General features: G+C 36.5%; 1 protein-coding gene across 1 annotated transcript in view; it reads left to right on the forward strand.

Annotated features, from left to right (window-relative positions):
• Positions 1 to 18,665, forward strand: part of CDC40 (cell division cycle 40) — a 49,308-nt gene extending 30,643 nt beyond the window's left edge. The window contains exons 7-15 of the mRNA XM_081250799.1: positions 1,478 to 1,617; positions 2,444 to 2,518; positions 3,939 to 3,984; positions 6,072 to 6,173; positions 7,800 to 7,915; positions 8,159 to 8,292; positions 13,052 to 13,128; positions 15,541 to 15,685; positions 16,684 to 18,665. Coding sequence (XP_081106925.1) covers positions 1,478 to 1,617; positions 2,444 to 2,518; positions 3,939 to 3,984; positions 6,072 to 6,173; positions 7,800 to 7,915; positions 8,159 to 8,292; positions 13,052 to 13,128; positions 15,541 to 15,685; positions 16,684 to 16,861 — 1,013 coding nt within the window. The 3' untranslated portion in view covers positions 16,862 to 18,665. The remainder of the gene's footprint in view (positions 1 to 1,477; positions 1,618 to 2,443; positions 2,519 to 3,938; positions 3,985 to 6,071; positions 6,174 to 7,799; positions 7,916 to 8,158; positions 8,293 to 13,051; positions 13,129 to 15,540; positions 15,686 to 16,683) is intronic.
• The last annotated feature ends 1,831 nt before the right edge of the window (positions 18,666 to 20,496 follow it).

Genomic DNA, 20,496 nt, shown 5'->3' on the forward strand with positions numbered 1-20,496 from the left:
TATGTATTGCCTTTACTAATCAGCTGCTAGAATTCATTTTATTAAGAATTACATTGGACAATTTGCATCCCAAAGAAATTATAGCAAACCTCTTCTATGTTCTAATTAAAGAGACAGCCACAGATGATTTTTTTGAAGTGCTAATGAATTTTTTTTTAAAGGTAGATAAAGGAGATTATGGTTCACAGTCTGTTCTTTCCTAAGATAAAGCTGACTCTTTTTGATGTATAACTAGTCCCCCAGTCTTTTTTTTTTGTTTTTTTTTTGCGGTACGCGGGCCTCTCACTGTTGTGGCCTCTCCCACTGCGGAGCACAGGCTCCGGACGCGTAGGCTCAGCGGCCATGGCTCACGGGCCCAGCCGCTCCGCGGCATGTGGGATCTTCCCGGACCGGGGCACGAACCCGTGTCCCCTGCATCGGCAGGCGGACTCTCAACCACTGCGCCACCAGGGAGGCCCTCCCCCAGTCATTTTAACCTTTTGTTTTTAACCCAAGCCAAATATTCTCCAGGTATGATCACATTTCATAACTGTTACTAAATTACACTTTAAAAGAATAAACTTTGTTTTTCATGTAAGTGGATTGGAGATTAAGATTCTCATACTTACTTTGATTTGTAGAAGGAAATGCATATTCACCAAAATAAATTATATTCTAAACTCTGCCTGGTTCATTAGTAACTAGTTATATTGGGGAAATTATGTAGTGACTACCAGACTAAAAGAATAATTCAGTTCTGATAGTATTGATTATTCTAATGTTATATCACTTACCAAATATATAGGTTTCACGAGGTCACGTTTAGCTTCTCAAGCTCCAGTTTTATCTCGAAGGAGTCTATTTAGTACTGTGGTGCTTGTGGCCATAATAACAATAACAGCCAACATTTACTGAGTACTTACTCTGTGCAGCATGCTACTAAATGCTTTATATATACTATGTCATTTAATTCTCACATGTGACTTTACTGTAAAATCTGGGTTGAAAGTAGAAAAGAGATTGGAAAAAGAACCTGGAAGGACATAAAGGAGGAAAGCAGGGAAAAGGATAGTTGATATATTTTTGTTTTATTTTAACTTCCTTCTTATCCTGTTTTGCTTCTGATTCTTTGCCAATGACTCACAAGGCCCAAGTATTATCTTTTCTTCTCTCACTGTGATTGTACTGCAGTGGAGTCTTTGTATATGCCACTAAAATGTGTAACTGGATAAAGAAGTAAGAGCTTATTTAAAGGTCTGATATTCTCTCGATATTTAGGGATTCTAAAATACTACCACTAATTGTAAATAATAGCTATGATTTCAGGCAGTTAAATTTTAGCTGACTCTTGGTCTTAACATCATCAGAGTATTTTTACCAAAACCTGGATACACAACGATATCCCTATGAATAAAATGTTTGTTATCATTTTAAGAATGTAGATTTCATGACTATGGCTTTTATTTGTTCACTGCTTTCTTTTGCCTTCTTGTTTCAGTTAAAGAAATGTATGACTATCAAGGCAGGTCCTATCTTCACATACCTCAGGATGTTGGTGTTAATCTGCGGTCACCTGTGCCACCTGAGAAGTGTTATCTTCCCAAAAAACAAATTCATGTGTGGTCCGGACACACAAAGGTAAGCAAATTGGTTGTTTTTGTTTGTTGTACTGTATAACAGTGACACCAGCATAAATTTTCAGCTATTGATGTGGGACATTCAATATTTCTAGTAAAGATGTAGAGAAGTCAAGATAGAACAGGGAGGTCAAATTGAAGATAAACCGGAGTCAGACTCTGGCCGTACCAACACATATGAATCACAAGTGAATACTCAGTCTTCAAGGTCATCTGATTGGGCCGTGACATAAGCATTCATGGTTCGGTGTCCTATCCCCTTATGGTAGCCCAGGCCTTCGCCTCCAAGTTCCTGCCATAATATTCTTCCTCTTGGGCACCAAGTCAGTGAGTAATGGGCTGGTACTAGCACAAAAGCCTCAATAATTTTACCTTAGCAATTAGAGTTATCACACTTCAAAGATTAGATGCTCCCTGGTTTATACACTATGATATTCTTAAACTAATGCAGAGACAAGACACTTGAAAATTTTGATGTTAATATTCTTTGTCATCTGCACTGTTCCAACTGATAATTTCCAGCTCTTAGCAAAGAGCAAAGGTACTGAGTAAGAGAAGGAAGAGGAGTGAGGGCATAAGTAACATGATTGACTAAGAATTCCCTTGGGTGAGGAAGTCGGTAATGAAGGTTAAAAAAAAATCTTGAAAAGCTTAGCGTCCCAAGGGCTGCTCTTAGAATACTAACAAAGGTTATTCTAGGGTATGATTTTTAGAATGAAGAAAAATAGTAAACTAGGTGGCATAAAAATACACTGTCTTTCCCTTCTGTTTAATTTTAGCTGAGGTTTCAAATGCTTCTGACTGATAATTTTAATTCCTTTTTACAGGGCGTCAGTGCAGTCAGATTGTTTCCTCTCTCTGGCCATTTGTTGCTGTCTTGTTCCATGGACTGTAAAATTAAGGTGAGTTTTCAGTAACAGAGTAGGAGTGCTACAAAGCTAGTGCTTTGGTTAAATCTATTCGGTTAATTATAGATAAATCTGGGTTTGTTAGGCAATTAGAGGCTAATTATTTTCTCTTAAGCCCTGTGAATGCAGCAGTTTTTATGAACTGCTTCCAAACACGTTGATTCACATATGGCTTTGTGGTCCAATTGGCTAGGCTCTTTTTTTTTTTAAGATTTAAAAATTTTTTTATTTATTATTTATTTTTTGGCCGCGTTGGGTCTTTGTTGCTACACGCAGGCCTTCTCGAGTTGAGGTGAGTGGGGGCTACTCTTCGCTGCTGTGCACGGGCTTCTCATTGTGGTGGTTTCTCTTGTTGCGGAGCACGGGCTCTAGGCGCACGGGCTTCAGTAGTTGTGGCACACAGGCTCAGTAGTTGTGGCTCACGGGCTCTAGAGCACAGGCTCAGCAGTTGTGGTGCACAGGCTTAGTTGCTCCGTGGCATGTGGGATCCTCCCAGACCAGGGCATGAACGCGTGTCCCCTGCATTGGCAGGTGGATTCCTAACCACTGCGCCACCAGGGAAGCCCTTGGCTAGGCTCTTTGTAAGCTTAGATAGCTGATTAGGACATAGTCAATCACATGGCTTTAGGCACATAAGTATTTAATCACCAATAATGCATTTTTATTGAGGTTTTAGATATGTAACTGAGTTCATTTGTTCCTTAGTACCTTAAAGGTAGAGAGGACATGTGATAGAAAACCCATTTTTAGAGAGCAGATAATGTAATTCACCCTTTTTCTTCTAAATGCGAGTAGCAGAATTGCTCCCAGCCTCTTCTTACACTTTTTATAGTCTTGGGAAGGTCCAACTTTAGTTGATGTTCAGCTGTAGAATGTGTGGTAGAAAAACTCACTTGCCAATACATGTCAATTTGAATATGGGAAAGCCTTTTAAAAACTTAAATCTGGAAGCATGGTTTTTACCTTTTTTATGTCTTCTGTGTCTGGATCATTATACTGGTCAATAAATATCAACCCTATAGTGCTCTTGAGTCTTGGAAATTTGACTCATGAAAATTTTATTCTTTGTAAATAATTCATGGGTAGTAACAATATATAAAGTAAAATATAATATATAAATTCATGAAAACCACCTGTATAAGCTCCATCTAAGTTCTCTTGATTTCAGAGTTTAGCTTTAAAGTGTGTGTGTATGTGTGTGTACATGCGTATGTGTGTAGTCCAAATAGTGCAAGTCACTAACAGCACTGAATAATATGTTTAATGATATGTAATGCCTTTGGTTAAATAACCTGTACACACACAGAAATGCACATACATAGCTGGCATACGACTATTGTTAGTGATTGATAGTTGTCATTTTATCAAAGTCTTGTATTAAATTTAATGTTTCTGTGTGTTGTTTTTTCTCCAGCTATGGGAGGTTTATGGAGACAGGCGCTGTCTGCGAACATTTATTGGTAAGACTTCTTTTCTCTCTGGCTATAAATCTGTTTGGAAAGACTTTTTAAACTACAATAACAACATTAACAGTAATTTTACTACACTGATATGAAGGAAAGCCTTCATAGACTTGAGCTGAGTCTTGAAGGAGGGGTAAGTCTCCCCATGTAGACAGAAAGAACTAGGAAGAGAGAGCAGCAGAAGCTAAAGCAAGAGTGGAATGAGAAAGCATACTGCTTTGAGGGAACCACTTCTACTTCAGAATTGTTAGCCTGAGGGATATAGTAAGAGATGACAGTGGAGAAAGCAGTAGAGGAGGGCAGAGTATGGAAGACCTTTAGACTATCCTGGGGGCCTTGGGAAGCCAACCACTGAACTGTTCTTTCAGGAAAGCAACGTGATCAGATTTGAAGTTTACAGAGATCACAGTGGCAGTATGGAGGATGCTTTGGTGGGGCAGGCCTGGAGGCAAGAAAGTGATTTACAAGGTTATTTCATTGGTCTGGATTAGAGATAATGAGAGCCTGAACTAAAGCAGCAGAGAGAGGAAAGAAACAATCAAGAGTTAAAACCAATGGACTTAGTTAGCAAGTGAGTGATAAGAGTGAGGCAGGAATCTAGAGTGACTCTCAGGTGGCTGGAAGAATGGTGGTGCTACTCATCATAGGAAGATGATGAGATTTCAGACTAATGGAATTTGAGCTGCCTTTGAGATATTGAGATAAAATGTCCAGTAAGCAATTAGATAGCCAGATGTTGAGCTTTGCAGAGAGGTTGGGAATTGGCAACAAAAACAGATAGAGTTAAGGTTGAGAGAATTCCTTGAAGGAAGCCAAAAAGAGGACAGCTTTGTGGTAGACTAGCCTTGTTGGTAGATACTAGTTTATTGTCTTTGTCAGATTTTGTGTGAAGGCTAGTTATGTTTTGAAATTTAACTGTACCAAATTGAAATGGTATTTGTGTGAATTATATTGGCTCTGTTTTTAGATTTAAGTGGGGGTCCATTTGGCAGTGCTTTGTCACGATTTTAGGGTCTCACTGCACAAATAAATATGGCCCGAGATGCCAGGGCAGCCCAGAAGACTTGTGGGAAGGCTCTCAGCAGTGTACAGGGAACAAAATGTCTCCTGCGACATAGGGGATTTGGTCCCCATCTGTCTCCCCTGCACTGGCAGTTTTTCAGTGGAAAACTGAAAATTTCCTACTTAGAAAGATGATAGCAGCTCTGACTGGGACTCCTGCTGTACAAAAGAATGCCTAATTGCCATGACTGGAAGTCATCGGTGGTAGTGGTTCAGGACCCCTGGGTACGGCTGACAATTTGTGCCATGCACATTTTGCACAATTGTGCTTGGCAGTCTTTGTCATGGTGGGATGGTAAAAAGTAGGAAAGTTTCTGCTTTCATTTAATCATATTTTATTTGCCTCTGTAACTTTCAGAAGAGTTCACTGGTCGGGCAAGATTGATTTCCAAGGAGAGCACCTTAACATTAATTTATTGTCAAATGCCATTTTAAAACTAAATAATAGTTAATATTTGTTTTCAAAAAGGTTTAGTCTCTGAGATTCTGAATCCATTTCTATGAAATTTGGGAATGTGATCACAGAAATAGACAATTATTGAACAAAGGCCACAACTTCATGAACTTTAGGTTTAGGTCACTTTGTTTTCACTTCCAGCTTGGCAAGTAATCTCAGAGTAAACCTTCAAAACGTCACCAGCCATTTCTCTTTCATTGGCAATAATTGGACTATTATGTTTCCTTAAATTCTTTTGACTGTTTAGTCATCAGCTGTATGTATTACATATTAAGAGAGTGCATGAGAGACTTTTTAAAACAAAGTTACATTTTTCTCTTGGTTCTTACCTAAATTTTATGCATCAGAATCACCAGAGGAGCTTTTCAAAGGGGAAAAAAACCGCCTACATTCCCAAGCCCACACATAACATATTCTGAGTCAGTAAATCAGCATGTGGGGTTCCAGTGATTTTGACTCACAGCATGGCTTGAAAAATACTGTTTAGTGCTGTTTCTCTTATGGTGCTTATATTTTAAAAGAACATACTTCACCTCACCTCCATTTCTATTGTCTCTGCCTTTAGGTCACAGTAAAGCTGTTAGGGACATCTGCTTTAATACTGCAGGAACACAGTTCCTCAGTGCAGCTTATGACAGGTATCTTAAGCTGTGGGACACTGAGACAGGTAAGAGCTCACTTATACTAACATCTATTTACCTTATAAATTATAGTGTTTTTAAATGAAACAATGTGAGTGGTCTTTTGTGGTAAAATGGTACCTTCCCTAACTGCTGATTCTCATATCATTGACTATCAGCTAATATCACAAAATGTTTGTAGAGTTAAAACTCAGCTATATAAGTAGCTCTTTTACTGTGAAATTTCTTTTCCACCAAATATTTACAATTTATAAAGCAAATATATTGATAGACAAGGAAATTTAAAAATTTCTGTAGACTATTTAATTGATCTTTTTGTTCCCCTACATAACCTAGCACACTGCATTGTACAACATAGAAGCACAATAAATACCTGATGAGCAGAATTAAATTTAATTGCCCCAATTGGTTAAAATGTAGGTCTAAACTTCCATGGGCAGCTTGGTTTTATATATTCACAGACATATTGATTACATCAGCACATTGTGGCTAGTATAATTTTATATAATTAGAGAACCGTCTTTCATCCTACTGAGTTTTAAGGATAAAGAAAATAGGTAATAGTTATTGAACACTGTTTACCAGGCATTGTACTAAGTACTTACATTGCAGTATCTTTGTCAATCCTTAAAATATCACTATGAGATTAAATACTATTATTGTTATAGATGAGGAAACTGAAGCTTAAGAGGTAACTTTTCTAGGGTCACACAGCTAGTAATGGTCGAATTGGGTTCAAACCAAGGTCTCTGTAATGCCAAAGCCCATACTCTTAACCTCTTTGGCAGTGGTCCTCAACTCTAGCTGCATTTTTAAAATAAATTTATTTATTTATTCATTTATTTAATTTTTGGCTGCACTGGGTCTTCGCCGCTGTACGCGGGCCTTCCCTAGCTGCAGTGAGCGGGGGCTACTCTTTGCTGCGGGGCGCAGGCCTCTCATTGTGGTGGCCTCTCCCGCTGCAGAGCACAGGCTCTAGGCGCGCGGGCTTCAGTAGTTGTGGCACACGGGCTTCAGTAGTTGTGGCTCGCAGGCTCCAGAGCGCAGGCTCAGCAGTTGTGGTGCACGGGCTTAGTTGCTCCGCGGCATGTGGGATCCCCCTGGACCAGGGCTCGAACCCGTGTCCTCTGCATTGGCAGGCGGATTCTCAACCACTGCGCCACCAGGGAAGCCCCTCTAGCTGCATATTGTACCTGGAGAACTTTATCTGCTCTGCAATTGATGATACAGATTTACTTTTGAATATACTATTTTCTTTTTTTTTTTTTTTTTTTTTGCGGTACGCGGGCCTCTCACTGTTGTGGCCTCTCCCGTTGCGGAGCACAGGCTCTGGACGCGCAGGCTCAGCGGCCATGGCTCACAGGCCCAGCCGCTCCGTGGCATGTAGGATCTTCCCAGACCGGGGCACGAACCCGTGTCCCCTGCATCAGCAGGCGGATTCTCAACCACTGCGCCACCAGGGAAGCCCCTTGAATACACTATTTTTAATCATTAAAAATCCATGGAAAGGAACAATGTAGTTTACAGTAAAGAACAAGCAGGTTGCCATTCCTCAAAATTTATTAGCAGATGATCTCTAGATCTTAATCCCAGGGTTATCTTTAAATGGTCAAATTTATTTTACCTACTTTAATTTGGGTCTTTGGTTTTAGGACAGTGTATATCAAGATTTACAAACCGAAAAGTACCCTATTGTGTCAAATTTAATCCTGATGAAGATAAGCAAAATCTCTTTGTGGCTGGGATGTCTGATAAAAAGATTGTGCAAGTAAGTCTTCTCACAATATTTTTATTAAGATTCCTGAGCTTTACACTGTATGAGGGGCTAGAATAAGGAATATTAACTTGTTTAATGTTTGCTACTTCTAGGGAGTGCTGATGCTCTAGTCTTGGAAGCAGTAGATCTATAAAAACACGATTTTGGAGATCTTTTTTCCTTCTCCATTTTCCACAGTTATGATCTTTGTTTTCATAAATCTGCTCTTTGCCATTTCTCTTATTTGATATACAGTGGGACATTCGAAGTGGAGAAATTGTACAGGAATATGATCGGCATTTGGGAGCTGTCAACACCATTGTTTTTGTTGATGAGAATAGGAGATTTGTGAGCACATCTGATGATAAGAGCCTAAGAGTTTGGGAATGGTGAGTTTTTATCAGTAGAAGATCTAATTAATATAAAGCAAACAATTTAAAATTTTGTAGTGAAAGATAAAGCCTGATAATATTCAAAAATCTGAATATTTTCACCACTGTGATCTCTGGCCTGTCAGTCAAACTGGTTTAACTATTTAGGTATCCAGAATATGAAAATAAAAATTTAAACATGCTACTTTTCATAGTCTTTAGATAATCTATCTAAAGAATATGTATTTTGAGTCCTTTTTCTTGCACTAGTAAAAAAGCTTATATAGTGCCATCTTACATTCTTTATTGGGTATCTTATTCATCTTTGCAAAATGACTGACGAAAAGTAGGGGTCACACACGTATAGACTGTGTTGCTTATGCTAGGGATTGAGCATAACATCCTAGCCTTAGAACCAACCCGAAGAAAATATTTTTTAAATCTCTTGATTTTTTGATTATTCAGTACTGAAAATTGCCCCATGTCATCACCCCTGTGTCCTGCTGCTCATAGCCCATAATGTTTTACTTGTAGAGTATAATCAGAATATATTGCTTAATTTTGCTTTCCTAGAGAAAAAAAACACTTTTCTAAAGTCAAGAAATACTAAAGCTAATTTCACTAAGTATCTATCATAGATCATGTTTTATAGTTGATTTTCAAAGCAATGCATAATAATCTTTTTGTTAGAGTTAATGTCTGGTTGGAACCCAGCTTGTTTTGATAGTCAATTATAAGGCACAACTCAACTGTGGTTACAGCCTTGCGGGGACTAGAAACTATCTCCCTACCCCCAGAAGTTGTTCAGCTGTAGGAAGTGAGAAACCTTGAAGCAGTAGTTTCCTCCTGAAACTGAGTCTGTTTGGGGACCTGAGCACGTCCCTAACCATTGTCAGGACAGTTTGGGTAACTGAAGATTTAATGTAATTTAACTGCTGTTTCTCCCATCACCAGTATACCCCTCCAAATTACCCCCAATTAATGGAGAGTTGACTGTACTTTATACATAGTCTTAACATCATTCTTAATGTCCACGATTTGAGACTATCTTATAACTAAGATCTCTCCTACTTCAGAAATGATGTTACATGCAGAGGACCTGATAAGGATATAGTTTTATATGAGCCATATAGACCATTTGCACAACAAGCTAGATAGTTTAGCATACGTATAGCTGTTTTGTTTTATGTACTTTAACAGTTTGATTATTCTTAAACTTTCAGGTGTTTCTATCAGATATTTTCGGCTCCATTTGAAAATGTGAAGTAGTATAAAAGAAATTGGTAAATGTTTGAATGATGCACCAATTACAGGGCTTTTAGAACACTTGTGTATGTTTTCTAAATTAGAGCATTGGTCAGTAAAATATTTTGATTAAATGATCATGTTTCTTTTTTTCCTTCTCAGAGCTTAAGAAATACTCCTAAGACTCATGATACTGTTCCATTATAAATGATGACATCCTGTAGATTTTAGTTTAATTCTCACTTGCTATTAGAGCCTTCCTGACCAATCCTCACATGAGATTAGGCATCTTCTCTATTGTCCCACAGACAACCTTTGCTTCTCACAGCTTTTTAGTTCTTATTTGTTCTCTTCCCTGACGAGTTCTTTTTTTATTTTTAATTTTTTTTGAAGTATAGTTGATTTACAGTGTTGCATCCTGACGAGTTCTTAATCATGAGAGAAAGAACTGTGTCAGTCAAACTCTCCATCTGTCTTCAACACCAGCACAGTGCCTGGCATGTAGTATGCACTGAATATCTAAGGAAATCATTGTCGTAATTATTAACGATGTTACATTTATTGAGCTCTTTCTATGTCCCAGGCACACTAAGCATTTTACATGAACTGTTTCATTTAATGGGCAAGTAATCTTACGAGATAGGTGTATTTCCTATTCCTGTTTTATAGATAAGGCAACTGAGATAGATTAAGTAATTTGCCCAAGGTTCCACGAGAAACAAAAGAGCCAGAATTCAAACTCAGATCAAACTGATTCCAAACATTTTTTTGTTTTTATTAATAAATTTACTTATTTTATTTATTTATTTTTGGCTGCATTGGGTCTTCGTTGCTGTGCGCAGGCTTTCTCTACTTGCGTGGCAAGTGGGATCTTCCCAGACCAGGGCTCGAAACCATGTCCCCTGCATTGGCAGGCAGATTCTTAACCATTGCGCCACCAGGGAAGCCACTCCAAAGATTTTTTTTTTCTTTTTCTCCCCAGTTTTATTGAGGTATAATTAAAACTGAGGTATAAATAAAATTGTAATGTATTTAAAGTGTACAACATAATGATTTGATATACATATACAGTGTGAAATAATTCATTAACCCTTAATTAACATATCCATCACCTCACATATTTACTTTTTTGTTTGGTGAGAACACTTACGTTCTACTCTCCTAGCAAATTTCAATAATGCAATACAGTATTATCAACTATAGCCACCATGGTGTATACACTAGAACCTCAGACCTTATTAATCTTACAGATAAAAGTTTGTACCCGGGCTTCCCTGGTGGCGCAGTGGTTGAGAGTCCGCCTGCCGATGCAGGAGACACGGGTTCGTGCCGCGGTCCGGGAAGATCCCACGTGCCGCGGGGCGGCTGGGCCCGTGAGCCATGGCCGCTGAGCCTGCACGTCCGGAGCCTGTGCTCCGCAACGGGAGAGGCCACAACAGTGAGAGGCCCACGTACTGCAAAAAAAAAAAAAAAAAGTTTGTACCCTTTTACTAGCTTTGCCTAATTCCCTGCCCACCCCTCCACCCAGCCCCTGGCAGCCACTATTCCACTATTTTTATGAGTTTGACTTTTTTTTTTAAAGACTGCACAAATAAGTGATACCATGCAGTATTTGTCTGACTTATTTCACTTAGCATAACACCCACCCTCCAGGTTTACCCAAAGGAACCTTGGTTTTCTTAAACAATACTATACAAACTATTATACAGTTTTAAAGAAGAATAGGAGATTGTAATTAGATATTGAGCATCCTGTGGTATCCTAACTGCCTAAATTCTAAATTCATGAGATATCATAGGCATGTTTTCTCCCCAAAGCATTTATTTTTCTTAAAATGTTTTTAAAAGAAAATTTTACAGTGGTTGGCACTAATGTCTATCTTTTATCTTTAAAATTTCATAGGTTTTGGTAAGGTTTTTTTGTTTGTTTGTTTTTTTGATGATCTCATTTCCAGACTGAAGATTATTTGTAACATAAGTTACTAGCTTATTATACTGATTTACAATTTCTAATTAGAATATAGTATTATGTTTATTAAATAGAACTATGCCTAGCATTTTTACTAGCAATTATGAAGTTCACAGGTGTTCAGATTCTTTTCATGTTATAGAGCTCATTGCACCAAGAGTCCTTGAAGTAAGGGATCTGTTTAAATTTTAGTAAACCATTGATTGATATGAACCTGAACTATCATTAACTTAATTTAGAAAATGCTCTTATTTTTTAATTCATGTTATAAAATTATCAGCCACTAATAATGAGAAGGGAAAAGTAGTTGAACCTTTTTAAGGTTGACGCTCTTCTCAATACATTTGGGTCATTCTGAATGTCAGTTCTCACTGGCACCTTAGAGAAGGGAAAAGTAGTTGAACCTTTTTAAGGTTGACGCTCTTCTCAATACATTTGGGTCATTCTGAATGTCAGTTCTCACTGGTACCTTAGAGGTATTAAAGGGTTGGAGATTTGATAAATGATACTGTTCTTCAGGTTATACCTGAAAATGCTTTCCTCCAACCAAGACTCTGATAGAGTTTTTTCCAATCATTTGCTTCTTCTTCTGGGTTGATAGATAGATGGTTAGAGAAGATGCTTACTTAAAAGGCAAATTATTATTATTGTTATTGTTCTAATTAATCAAAGTCTTTGAACTTGAACCATGGTTTGAAATTGAAATTGGTGCTTTATAGTCTGTATTATTCATCAGATTACATTTCCCACACATTACTCTATAAAAAACAATACTGATGTCTCATGGTCTCTGAAGGACCAAAATCCTTCAGAATTAGTAAAGAATTTTTTTATCATGGAGAATATTAAAAATGAAAAGACACAATTTTGGATGCGTCTAGATTTAGGTGACTAGTTTTGGATTTTTGTTGTTTTTGTTTTATCTTTTGTATCACTCACAAGAAAAAAATTTTAATGCTTTTTCTCCTACACTGTACACATTTGGGATACTTTACAAATAAGCTGAAAATAGAAGATGTCCAGGTACCAAGCACTTAATCTACCTTACCCATCCCTTACCCATCTGGGTGGGCTCGACCTGCTTGCAGATCCCTGTACATCTTTGCCTACCATCTATCTACTTGCACTGCTGAAAGCTCTTTAGCACTCTCACCCACTTGCAGAGTAACAAGTTATGGTTGACTGGCAGGTAAAATAAGAATACTTCCTTGTAGGCTTGCCTCAGACATCTTGCTACTGCCTACCATGGTACATTTTTAGATGAGTTCATTATTAAAGAACTTAGAGTAACAGATTTTTTTTTTAACATAAAGGCCAAAGTTTAAATCAAATAGAGATAGAAAACTAAATCACTGACACTTGTAATTATCATGGAAAGTCATTTGTAAAGTAAAAGCTTTATAATAATCAATAGAATGTCATTTTGTGGTTTTCCTTCCCCCAGGAAGTTTCATGAAAGGTTTATTAAATATATAATTTCAAGAGCATCTCTTTTGTTTCAGAGATTATTCTTATAAAAGTACTTAAAAAATTACTATTCTGATATGCTATTTTTAATTTTTAGGGATATCCCTGTGGATTTCAAGTATATAGCAGAACCCAGCATGCACTCAATGCCTGCAGTGACTTTGTCTCCAAATGGTAAGTTAGTAGATAGTGTTTTAAAATGAGCTCTGTTTTCAAAAGAGCCTTGGCCATTCCCTCCTAGGGCAAGTCTGTCACAGTGCCATACTTATATAAGGAAATCTTTTCAATATTAGAAATAATCACTGGTTTTCATATGTGAGTCACCTCACCCATTCTCTTGTTTTTTTAAAAAGGTAAATATGAAAAGAAATGATGATTTGCAACTAACATTGCCTGAGCATCTAAGGATTTCCATCTGAGAATCAGGATTTTTTTAATATATATATATATAATTATCCTTTCAACAGAATCATGTTCAACAGCTCATTTAATGATTTACTGTGAGCTCTTTTTCTTTCAGGGAATAGGAAATTTTTTTCTGGTTCCTCATAGAGAACACCTTAGCAATTTACTGTAAAAGATTTTTTCAGGCAAAAATTAAAAAGATAAGTCTAATACCGTTTTCTATTTAATAATTCATTGCCTTTTAAGTACAAGTACTACAAATATACTGATATAATTCTACATGAAGATATTAAAGTGGAGGATCCGATATTTGGGCAGCATTGTGAACTCAAGAGCTACTGTGAGTACACAGCAAAGAAGAGGGGACAAGAAAGAGTTTGCTCTTCTAGTCGGGGCATCTGCCACAGGCAAATCAGTGATCATTTGTCAAATGCCCTATGATTTTTATGAGAAGAGCAACCTCACTGGGTGCTGTTCTGATAATAACTATATTGTATACAGTCACATTTGTCACTGTGCACCTGAATTTCATATAGTGTATTTTTAAACCATCCATTACAAATACTGTGCCCATCTTGAACAGGCCATTTACCCAGTCAGACTGTGAGCATTGTTAGGGTCATCCCTTAGTTAATCATGTTTACAAATATATAGGATGTAAAGACTCTGCAGTTAAGACTCTAGTGGCTTTGGTGAATCCTGGGTAGATAAAAGCAAGGTGGCCCAAACTGAAAAATGGGCAGAAGACCTAAATAGACATTTATCCAAAGAAGACATACAGATGGCCAGTAGGCACATGAAAAGATGCTCATCATTGCTAATTAGAGAAATGCAAATCAAAACTACAATGAGGTACCACCTCACACCAGTCAGAATGGCTGTCTTTAAAAAGTCTACAAATAATAAATGCTAGAGAGGGTGTGGAGAAAAGGGAACCCTCTTACACTGCTGGTGGGAATGTAAATTGGTGCAGCCAGTTTCCTTAGCCATACTAAGGAAAACAGTATGGAGGTTCCTTAAAAAACTAAAAATAGAGTTGCCATATGATTCAGCAATCCCACTCCTGGGCATATAACCAGAGAAAACTATAATTCGAAAAGATACATGCACCCTTAGTTCATAGCAGCACTGTTTACAATAGCCAAGACATGGAAACAACCTAAATGTCCACTGACAGATGAATGGATAAAGAAGATGTGATACATATATACAATGGAATATTACTCAGCCATAAAAAAGAATGAAATAATGCCATTTACAGCACAATGGATGGACCTAGAGATTATCATACTAAGTGGAGTAAGTCAGAAAGAGAAAGAAAAATACTATATGATATCACTTATATGTGGAATCTAAAATACGACACAAATGAACATATCTGTGAAACAGAAACAGACTTAACACATATAGAGAATAGACTTGTGGTGGCCAGGGGAGGGGGGAGGGGAGGTTGGGGTAGGGGGAACTGGGAGTTTGGGATGAGCAGATGCAAACTATTATATACAAAATGGATAAACAACAAGGTCCTACTGTATAGCACTGGGAACTATATTCAATATCCTGTAATAAACCAGAATAGAAAAGAATATAAAAAGAATATATATCTGTATAACTGAGTCACTTTGCTATACAACAGAAATTAAACACAACACTGTAAATCAACTATACTTCAATAAAAATTTTTTTAAAAAGCAGTGTGGCCCACAACAAGTTACTAGAATTTTTTTAGTCATATCTTTCTTTGTACAGTTTTATTTAATAATCCTAGGTTTCCTCACCTGGAGTTTATCTTTCCTCTTTCTATAATTAACATAAATAAGTCTCTTTCTCTCCATGGTTCTATTGTTTATACTTACTACAAATTAATTTCATTTCATAAAATTTAGTTTTATTAACGCTAAACTCAGAGTTTTTGTATATCCTAATTTAAACAAACAAAAAAGCTTTTATAGGAAAAGTGCTAAATGGTATGATTGTATGAGCAAAATCCATTACTTTATATATAAATACCTCTCACCAGCAACAAATTTGTAACACTTTACAGGTGGTATGGTAAATTAATTTTCCTACTATTATGAAGTAGTTAGGAACAAAATAATATTAATGACTGAACATATTTAAATAAAGTCTTTTTAAAATTTTCAGTCTTCCTCTAAAATGTCTCATTTATTGAATTTACAGGGAAATGGCTAGCGTGCCAATCAATGGACAACCAAATCTTAATTTTTGGAGCACAGAACAGATTTAGATTAAATAAGAAAAAAATTTTTAAAGGCCATATGGTAGCAGGCTATGCTTGTCAGGTAGACTTTTCACCAGACATGAGGTAAGTTTAAACCTTCTCATGTATTTCCATATTCATATATAATGATATAAACTACTGCTATACAAATAACACTGTACAAATCACTTTTATATATGTAATTGTATGAGAACTGTTCAGATTGTCAAAATGCCAGATAAAAGGCAAGAACAAATTAAGACAGCTACATTTGGCTTTAAGTTCTTCAGTCTGTCTCTTTATATTGTTTAGTTCTGTGCCCTTTAACCACATAGTGAATCCCTGTCTTTATAGGCTATGTCTTACTTTCTTTCTGCGTTTCTAAGCAAGGCTGGGAGGACTGTAATCTCTATATTACTGTGATTGAATGAGCACCAGAAGAATTAATCCTGTATTGTAGGGTTGAAGTTAACAGTTTCACTACAGCTTTTTTGTGCTGAAACCTCAAATCCATCTTCTGGTCACACTAGATTTGTGAAGCCTATAGCCTTCCTAAGAGTGAAACTCTGCATTCATTCCCCTATTGTTAGCTAAAATATATGGGTATCACTAATTTAGAAATCCCTAGAAACTTGTATGTTTAGCCTGGTAATTGGGATTTAGACTCCTACCTCTGAGTGAATCTTGGATATATTCAGAAGCTGTTGGAGCCAAAAATAGTTATGAAGGTGGTAGAGTCCACTATAGTTGAATGGGTCTACATGTGTTTGCCGGCTCTGTATGAAATTGGTTCCCTTACACTGTTTCTGACTGTCTAGAGAGTGATTGTGATACCGCATTCACTGTGGCCCCTGGCTCTCCCAATCTTCCAAGTTAAAAATAATTTTTCACTCTTAGATTGGTCACTCAGTGGGGAGGTTTTTTGATAGAAGTTTAAATTATAGACTGCTTTATACTCTACCTTATTATTCTAAGTATTATATAATCACAGTGATTTTTTTGTTAAGGTGAAAAAGATAAATTCTTTCTCTGTTCCTCACAGACTTTACCAGTTTAAGGTGTTTGAATAATTTGAATTTATTTTTCTTCTCATTCTTCTCAAGCTATGTGATTTCAGGAGATGGAAATGGAAAATTAAACATCTGGGACTGGAAGACCACAAAACTCTACAGTAGATTCAAAGCTCATGATAAAGTGTGTATAGGTGCAGTGTGGCATCCTCATGAAACATCTAAAGTCATAACTTGTGGTTGGGATGGTCTCATTAAATTGTGGGATTAATGGGATTAATGGGATTAATCCTTATACTATCTGGGATCATTTTTGATCCAATATCATATTTAACTATATTTAATTATTAAATGTGTTAAATGACAACTTGATTTACAGATTATGATTTGCTTACGTGGCCTTATGAAGTTGAACCATTGTTTAAAAAGAAAAAAACTTTGTAAATTTGGCTCATATAATTTCATTGGCAACTTCATTTTGTTATTTATACAGAGAATGACCATTAACTTTATATTTGACAAGTAGTTATTTTTGGCAGGCAGTTTGGGTTTACCCCCATGACGTACTGAAAGGATCCCTTTAGAGCTAAGAAGGAATCCCTAGTGGATTACCTCTAACAAAAAGGGAAGAACAGGGATGGTATAATTTAATGTGAATCTGAAAGACGGATAAAACCACCCACAGTTACTGTTCCCATTATTTTCAGTGGGTCAAGTTCTAATCTTTCGGATTCAGGAGTTCCACTATGTTTTATGACGTATGTTGTGTCTGTTTAGTTGTAAGCCAGCAATCTTCTCTGACTGCAGCATTCCTCTAATTATTAAACAGTGTAAAATAAAAATCAGTCCAGAGTTCTTTCCTTGACTTTCTTCTTGATCAGTATAGACAGGATTGTATATAATTAGAGAATTACATTATTTTTGAAGATGGAACTCAAGAGGATGAATCAAGACTTTGAACTGTATTTGTATTTACTGTCCAATAAGGACCTGGCTAAACTTTCAGAAATCAGGGTCTCCTAGGTCACTCACCTCTTCACAGTTGTTACTACTGAAATACTCCTCATAGGAGATTGGATGTGAGGACATAGTTCAAAATGTCAACTTGTAATTTCTTTGAAGTTGTATGTTTTATCTATACAATTAATCTGATTTTTCTTATGAATATATTCAATAAAACTTTTTAAGATTAGAAAAATTTTAAACTTCTTTCCAAATCTTTGGGTAAAATTGACACTCCAGAAAGATGGCTAGGTTTCCCAGTTTGAGAAGCAGGACTGCGACTGGTTAAAAAAAATTTTTTTCAACTTCAGATTGTGAAATCAAGATAGCCTCTTAAATATAGTAACCAAGAGCACTTTAGTTTGACAAGCCATTTCTCCTGTTTTTTTACAAATCTATGTTAGATGTTTGAATGTAGTATGAAATATTTCAATACCATGGTGTAAAAGATTGATTCATAGCTGCTCAGAGTGCTGACTTGGAGACCAGAATCACGTTGAGTGTTGATATCCTAGGAACATCATTAGCTCTGAGTCCTGTGCTATCAAGAGCAGTTCATGCTCCGTACCCTTAGAACTTCCATTTTTAAACATTAAGTTTAAAAAGACCTGGTATAGATGACCAGGTGTTACAGCCACATATAAATAAATTTCAAAGAAGAAAATAGAAAAAGAGAATAAAAGTGGGAGAGATGTATTTTTGGACACACAGGCACTCAAAGAAATAAGAATACACTGCCTAGCTGCTGTCATTTCTATTTCTTTATCTGCTGGGAAGGGTGCCTGCCATTTCCTGGAGAGGAAAAAATTCAGACAGGAGCTTCTCCTTAGTCCCAACCACTGGTTTTAACAAATGTGAATTACTGAAATATGATGGGACAAAAAGAGTTAATCATACATTTGAACTATCTTGTTCAGCACCAGTATTGTGTATGTTACAAATCATAATTTCAAAATATGGGTTTATTTTATTGTGTTTTTAACTGTTTCTAAACTAAGGAACTGTATATAAAAGTTGTCGCTTTTTTTCAAAAGACTGTATTTTTAAATAAAGCACTTTTGTAGAAAGTGTTATCAAAATTTTCATTCTTAGTCTCCTTTTAAGTCTTAACTCTGAGACACCACGTTAAACATTTGCATATTTTAAATGGGTCATTTTGATTTTCTGGGGAGAAGTGATGCTTTAAAAGTGAGTATAGTATATTAAAGGGTTTATTCTAAATAAATGACAAGAATACAGGGCAGTGTCCTCAGAGCACATAGACTAAGTTTAACACAGTCCATATTTATTCACTTGGTGCCACTGAGTCATGACTGTATCCATTTTAGAGTATACAAATGAGTGGGGTTCTTTTCCAGCATAAGAAAGTTTCCAGATTATGTTGTGACTGGAATTAAATGGTTACCATCTGGCTCCTTTTCCTCACTGCAACCCTTTTGTCACACCCAGGACAGATTTCCTTCCTAAAAGTTAGAATAAAAGTGATGCTTTAGTGAAGATTTAATGAATATTTCAATACTGAAGCACAGGCTGGGAATATGTTGTCCTAAATAGGGAGCCAGTTTTAAGATAAGGAACAGGGAGTAGCCTCAAACAGGCACTTCTCTAAGTAGAACAGTATAGAGTGATTTTTGAGGATACATTGTGAGGCTGGTTGATGTCCTTAGCATGTTTATTAATTACCTGGAAGAAAACATGGACAATGAAATAGCAAACCCTTGGATGGTAGCTGTAAGAATTGCAACACTAGCAACAATTATAGAGACTCTACTTGAAGAATACTGTTTCTCAGAGTGTAGACTGAGAACCACCTGGAGATGGTGTCACTTACTGAGATACAGAATTCAGAAGAAAGTAGTGGTTGGTTGAGGAAACCATAATGAATTCAGGTATGGAGAAGGGAAGTGTCAAGTGACATCCAGGCCAAAATATCCATCAGCAGTATTAACTTTGGGTCTCAAAGTGAGACCTAGGGAACATTGATGCTATATTTCATCAAAGATGCAGGTTTTTCACATTTTTAACATCTCTGAAATAGGGCTATGTCTTAAAATCAATGATGTGTCATAGTTTAATTGGTGGCATTCTTTCTTGATCATAAAATAACATGAAATACAGTATAAACAAGGCAATTACTAAGGGACCTAAGAAGAAGAAGAGAAGATCCAGTGGAAAGAAGATTCCATCTTAGCAGCTGGTTCAAAATTCATGTTATCAAATATTTATTTGATCAGTGGGTAAATAAAATGAATGAACTAGCAAAAGACTGCAATTTTACAAATACTGTATATTCATTCCCTGGTTCAAAGTCAGCACTTTTAGTAAGTTCCCCAGATGATATGCACACTAAGAATGAGAATTAGTGGAGTCTGAGTTTATCTTGAGTATTTCAGAAACTACACTGTTTAGAGTGTGTAAACTCAGAGAAATTTAGCTAACCAAAAATATATACACGTGTGTGTGTGTGCATGTATTTATATGCATGTATGTATGTGAATGATATATATTTTACATGTTTATATGTACACCTTCCATGTTCAAAGTCACTTTAATAACTATACAAACAATTTTCTCAATCTAAACACTGAAATTTTATCTGAAACTTAAAGAAGTCACAACTTGCAGCCAGAGTCCTTAGAGTGGCTTTATTTTTAGTGACAAAGTGATAACTCCTTTGCTTTTACAGCTTCCTATAACTGCAATAACTGTCTTCAGATGATTTTTTAGCTCCCCACATCCTACTCTCCAACCTTCAGCATTTTTGAGATCTGAGGGACTAACTCAAATCTCAAACATTTTGTATTTAAGTATGTGTTCTAGTATAGCACTAATAGAAATACATGAGCCATATATATAATGCTTAATTTTCTAATGGCCACATTAAAAGGGGGATATTAATATAAA

The sequence above is a fragment of the Mesoplodon bidens genome (assembly GCF_964165515.1).
Source record: "Mesoplodon bidens genome assembly, chromosome: 12".
Lineage (NCBI taxonomy): Eukaryota > Metazoa > Chordata > Mammalia > Artiodactyla > Ziphiidae > Mesoplodon > Mesoplodon bidens.